This window comes from Strix aluco, chromosome 5, assembly GCF_031877795.1.
Source record: "Strix aluco isolate bStrAlu1 chromosome 5, bStrAlu1.hap1, whole genome shotgun sequence".
NCBI classification, from domain to species: domain Eukaryota; kingdom Metazoa; phylum Chordata; class Aves; order Strigiformes; family Strigidae; genus Strix; species Strix aluco.
Genome location: NC_133935.1, coordinates 13,368,226 through 13,374,225, shown reverse-complemented (window position 1 = coordinate 13,374,225; position 6,000 = coordinate 13,368,226). Strand labels below are relative to the sequence as shown.

The 6,000-nt window shown below is 44.7% G+C and overlaps 1 protein-coding gene across 1 annotated transcript in view; it reads right to left on the bottom strand.

Moving 5' to 3' along the window:
* Nucleotides 1–1,622: 1,622 nt before the first annotated feature.
* Nucleotides 1,623–6,000, bottom strand: part of TMEM178B (transmembrane protein 178B) — a 226,950-nt gene continuing 222,572 nt past the window's right edge. The window contains exon 4 of the mRNA XM_074825344.1: nucleotides 1,623–2,175. Coding sequence (XP_074681445.1) covers nucleotides 1,925–2,175 — 251 coding nt within the window. The 3' untranslated portion in view covers nucleotides 1,623–1,924. The remainder of the gene's footprint in view (nucleotides 2,176–6,000) is intronic.

The window sequence follows — 6,000 nt, the reverse complement described above, 5'->3', positions numbered from 1 at the left end:
CATGCAGCTATCTTGTAAGAAAGGATTGCTGGTACTATCCCTGAATTAAGAGCATGTTGGGGTGGGTTGGTTGGTTTTGGGGAGGCCTTTTTTCTTTGCCCTGTCTCCCTTTGCCTGTACATTTGTCAGTGGTACCCTCACTCCTGCATATGGCCATTCAGTCATCGCCTCTTCAGACTCCATTTGGTTACACGCTTGGCCCTCCTACCCCACCTTCCCCTCAGCCACTGTTCCCCTGCAGGGATCCACTGCCCTCACAGCCGAAATGCTTTGCTTCCCCTAATGGCATTCACTTGCCTCTCCAGACTTCACCGTTCATTTAGCTCTTCTGGGACATGTGACCTGAATGATGGGAAGAGCAGAGTGAAGGAAAAAGGAGACAACGGGAAGAAGAGTAGCAGGAAAAAGAGAAAGACCAAAAAGGAGAGAGTCCCATTTGCAGATTCACAATTATATCATACAACGCTTGAGCTCATGGGAAATGGATCTCCGTTCTCTGCATCTGACCCTTTTGCTTCCATCTGTACACAGTTCTCCCAGATGGAGAGTGGAGATGTCCAGTGAACTGGGGCAGTTTCCAAAGACAAGATGTGGGAAGGTCTTATTTGGCATACATGAACACAACAAGAGGCGTCTCTTACTTCTCCCTTACAAAACTTAGCTCCCCTTTTCTCCTCAGCAATGGCTTTTGCCCAGTCATCTTAAACATCCAAAATGGAAACTCGATGAAATCCCGCTCCAGCAAATACCTGGGAAGAACAACTGCCAGGGCTCCCCCCACCTCCCTTCTCCCTGGTCGGTCTTCCCTTGGATCCAGCATCCTGAACTCTCAGATGCTCTGTGAAAATAAAAAAACATCCTGAAATCCACCAGAGGAGACACGCTGTCTCAGACCTGACGGCTTTCCTCATGTTTCTGCAGTTGCGGTGCCTCGGTCTTGGGCCACAAACACAGCATGGATGGTTTAGTGGACAATCACATTGCAATGTTTTAAATTTTTCTTTTTCTTAAAAAAAAATAAATAAAAGAAGAGGGAAGAAAAAGTTATACACACATGTATCACAGCATTTTCAAAAGGCCTTCTGCTGCATTTACGTTAGCAGTTCAGCCTCAGTTGTAAGCCTGGATGTAAGGCAGCTGGAAGATTAAAACCGCATTGTTGGAAAGTCCGCTGAGATGTCCTCATGGAGTTTTTTTGTTGTTTTCTAGTTTTGTTAGATCTGTTTATTATTATTATTATTTTCACTTGTTTGCTTCTCTCTAAAGTTTGGCAGGCAAAAAGAAAATGCTTTTCTGTTTTTCCCCACACGTTCTGTCCATTTTGTTTTCTGTGTTTTAAGAAAAAAACCAAAAAAAAACCCCAAAACCAATGACAGGGCAGACTTCTGTCATTTTGTTTTAAGAAAGAAAAAGAAAGTGGATGGGTTTCTGATAATGGCCTTGAGGAGGTACGTTGTAGAGGTGGCTCAAATGCTTGATTTGTTCCTTTTCTTGCTGTTTGCATTTTCCCTTCTTGCTGCAATGGACAGACTTTTTGTCCCCCTCACCCCACCCTCCATGTCCTGCACAGATTCTGGTTCCAGATCCCCCACACGGACCCCCTGTTCCCCTTCCCAAATGGCAGTAGGTAGGTGCAACTGTATGTTCATTCGACCTCTAAGGTATGATGCTGAAGTTAAGAGTTGGATGGAAGAGCCATGTGAGAGAAAAGCTTTCCCATCGCTGTGAGAAAGAACGAAGCAACACAGAGTCCGGTGGAGATGTGAGTGCCGTGTTGGACTCAGCTCTACCTTGGCACTGGCATTAATTTCAGATTATATATATATATATATAATTATATATACATATATATGCATGTATAGGTATACATAGACATATATATATATATATGTATGTGTGTGTGTGTATTTGTTTGCTATTTGTTTTAGCACACTGTCCCATTCTCAGGTCTAGATTTGGGGCAGTTGGTCCTGGGGACAGGTTGGACAGAAGGGGCCAGAGTGCAGAAGAAGCCAGAGATAAGAGTGAGGCCCAGGCCCCCCCACGCACAGAACATGGACCAGCCATAGCCATGGCTGATGTCGTCAGGAAGTCCATACAGGTAGCGAGGGTAGCGGGAGAGCTCAAAGTTGATTCCAGCCACGCACGTGCACAGTGAAATGATGCAGAAGGTTCCTGGAGGAGAGCGGGAAGGGGAGAAGGAGGGAGGAAAAAAACAAAGAGAAGTTAGAAGAGTGATAGACATACCACTTTCCAAATTGCCTGAGAAGAGCTGGTGCAAGCATTAAGAAAATACCTAAGGGAAGATGTTCGTTTAGAAATTGGCTTAGTCTAGCAGCTCCACGGGGAAAGAACTGAGTGCCACCAGAGCCTTGAATATTGATCTGATGCTGAACAGAGCTGTATGGAGAAACTTCAACAGGAACAGTTTTTTCATTGCGAGGACTCCTTTGGGAACCAGAATATTTCATGAAACCATTGATTTTTCTGGAATTTTACTTTAGACAAATACAGAGTGAATTATCATGTGTCAATATTTTTTGGGGGGGAAAAAAAGCTTGAATATTTTGTTTCATTTCAATTTTTCAGTGATGGATTTTATAGAAGAAAAGACTACAGAACACTTGACATACTCTGGCTCTGTTGAAACATACATTTGAAATGACTCAGGAGATTTTTTCAGACTTTTCTTATATCAAAATCGAAAATCTTTCATTATACACCCCCCTTTTAAATACCACTGTCAAAATCTTAAAATCCCTCACAAAATTCAGATTCTACCCTCATCGTGACTCCAGTCCCAATCTAGATGCCCTCTGCAGTGTTGGGAATTCTTCAAAATATCCTGTTCTTGTTTTCCATCTCTTCAGCAATATTTCATTTCTTCTTATGAACACTGCAAGGACAGGCTTCATAACTCTGTCAGGTGGTAAGTGTTACAGAAAGACACATGTATCAGATGAGGCTGAACCTTAGCCCACCCAGATGAGTCTAATTTTGATCTTTGGCTCCCAGCTTCATCAAAGCTAAACTCTGAGCTCCTGAAATGTCACAATTGCCACCCACACACCAAATAATGGATAGCTACAGATGCTATGTGCCTGTCTCAAGAGGTAACTACTAAAGTCAACATAAAGCTGGTAGTTTATTTTTAACCCTCTAATTCCTCCCTCTGTGGACCTCTCTGAATTGCCTGGAGAGCCCTGCGCACAGAAGGCAACCTACAGGACACGTGCTACAGTAACATGCATGGTCAGTCCCATGTGTCATCCCACTGTTCATGCACAAATCAGTAGCGTGCTACGTGTGCTACCTGTCAGCACGTCCTGCCTCTGTTCACCAGTTGCTGCTGGTGAGGAATCGCCTACTCTTCCTCGTCCCATCCCTAAGATAGCACAATCCTCCAAAGCAGTCACTGCCAGACTGATTTTAGTGTCAAGATCCTTTCCTCTGGTGCCCTTGCCTCTTTCCACTCCTTCCTGCCACTGCTCCTGCTTTTCTTCTACAACACTTTTCCTGTTGTTTCTCTGCTGCTTTGCTCTTTTTAGTTGCAGCTGCATTGAAGAAATGAATTTTACACTCCCCACTCTGAAGACACAGGTAAGATTATGTGGTGAATTTGCCTGAAATTAGGCTCAGAAACTAGAGGCATTTGTAGGAACATATATACAACACAAAAAATGCGTGGACTTTCCACCATACCCACCTCCTTTACTTAGTAGGAACATCACACAGGTCTTGAAATCTGCAGGCAAATCTCTATCATGGACCTGCTGTGAGACCACCATCACAGCCCTCTCTCTGTTCCTTCTTCTGATCACTGCTTTGTCTATTTGGACTGTCTTTTCTCCAATGTGTTTTGGAGTGCCACTTGTAGATAGTCTCTGTTGTAAAGGTCAGGGAATATGGGAACTCTGGGTGCCTTCCCTAATGCTATATATAGCTGCCAGATGGCCCAGGTTATTCACAAGTACGCATATTATGACAGTGCCACAGGGTACCAGGGAGGACCAGCAAGCTGCTGCAGTAGGTACCATGCCTATTTAAATAAAAACAGCCTTCTCGCCTCTCACCAGCACCCTGTTACTCTACAATCAGTGCTCTAGACTTTTGCAAAAGCCTTGTGAGATCCCAGGCTCTGGAGCTGTCTTCAGAGATGTCCTATGCTACTTCAAAGCACAGAGCAGGGTAAATGGCAAGGTCTCCCTCCCTCCTTTTCATGTTTTACCATGTCACTTAGGTTATCTAGCAACATGAAGGTGTCTGGCAAGAGCGCAGTTGTTCCCTGTGTGACATGTCAACATGACTAGTACATTGTGGGATCGGGGAAAAAAGGATCCATCAGAGCCACTGTGCTCTGAACCAAGCTGTGTGGCTCATTTCAAATGACTGTGGTTAGAAAATGACATGAAAGGCCTTTCTTTGCTAGCAAGAACATGATAATTTCAGCTCTCTTGAAATATAAGATTGTTAAGAGAGGTGGGTGGGAAAATCTGTGCGGCCAGACTGAAGCTGCATTTGCTAAGTACAAAAGGGAAGGAAATAACTATGGATTTCAAATACTCCCCGTGCTTTCACGCTTTGTCTTGGCTGTTTTGATCCCAAGCTCTTCAATGCAATGAGTGTTGCTTACTCTTTGTATTCGAACAGTGCCCAATATATTTGCACTCCACCTTTCTGAGGGTATTTGCCCCATAACAAATGAACGATAAAGAAGAATGAGTAACAACAATAGAGAATAAAGCATATCACGAGAATGAAACTTCTTTTATAAAAGCCTTCCCCCATCCTGCCCCTTCGTTGGAGGATGGGCTAAACCCACGACAACAAATGACGACTGCCATGCACAACATTAGAGGATGCACAGTACGGTCCTCAGTCAGTCACCCTCCTGTGCTTCTGCAGGATGTCTTGTATGGCACAGGTTTATCAGCCTCCCTAGTGCTATTCATTACAGACACAAAAAGTGCCATTTTATACCACCTAGAGGAATTTTTATGGCCATTATACAGGTCCTGTGTGTTTGTATTCAGCCAAGCAAGGAAGTTCCCACTTGTAGTTAATCTGGCCTCTCACCAGGAGTGTTACTGATAAAAACTGCGTACAGTTACTACCTCATGACTGTTTGGTAACTTTTCCTCATGAACTGGCAATCAGAACACAAAGGATCATCCTTGCAAATTGCACAACTGTTGGCCATCATAGTGAAAGAGTCATGCGTGGAAGTGATGCACAGACTGAGCTTGCACTTGGAAATGTAGCCTCTGTTAGTCTGGCTAAGACACGGAGCTGAGATGGCAGGAGGAGGAAGGCTGTCGCTCCTGCTCATCACACTGCCTGCACCATGGACACAGCACTTCAGAGGCAGCAGGACTGCAGCAAATCATGAGCATCCCCAACCCTGAGATTCTTTTTCTCCCCATAAAATAAACGGAACCCTTATCCACTTCCTTGGCAGGTTCTTGCTGTCGATGAGGTGCCCCCCTACACATGCACTAATGCCCCAGATCCCCGGGCAGCTGCAGAAATACAAACTTTAATTTCTTTGTGAAAAACACTCCCTATAACTCTGGCCCAAGCAGATGCCCAGACCTGAAGGCTGGTGGGCCAGCCGTGGCACCGGTACACAGAGTGTGAGTGACAGGCAGTAATAAGAGCTCACTGGGGATGTGCTGGTACACAAGCTGGACGGGGGAGATAAAGACCATCTCCTTCAGCAGCTGGGGAGAGCAGAACGTGCTAAGTTCTTTGTGCTGGGATTTATACATTATCATCCTAAGCGAAACACTAATGAATGAGACAAGGCAACAGTGGCGTTTTTGACAAAGGAAATTCATGTGTCACTGTAAAATGCTTCAGTCAGGTGAGAGATGAAATTTCATGTAAAGCTGTGTCTGTGCCACAGAAACTGCTGTTTGACACGTAGTCAAACCTCCATCCTGACTCTTTATCAGACAGCCACCCTTCCTCTAGGGCTGGTTTTGACAGTGCCTGTCCTGC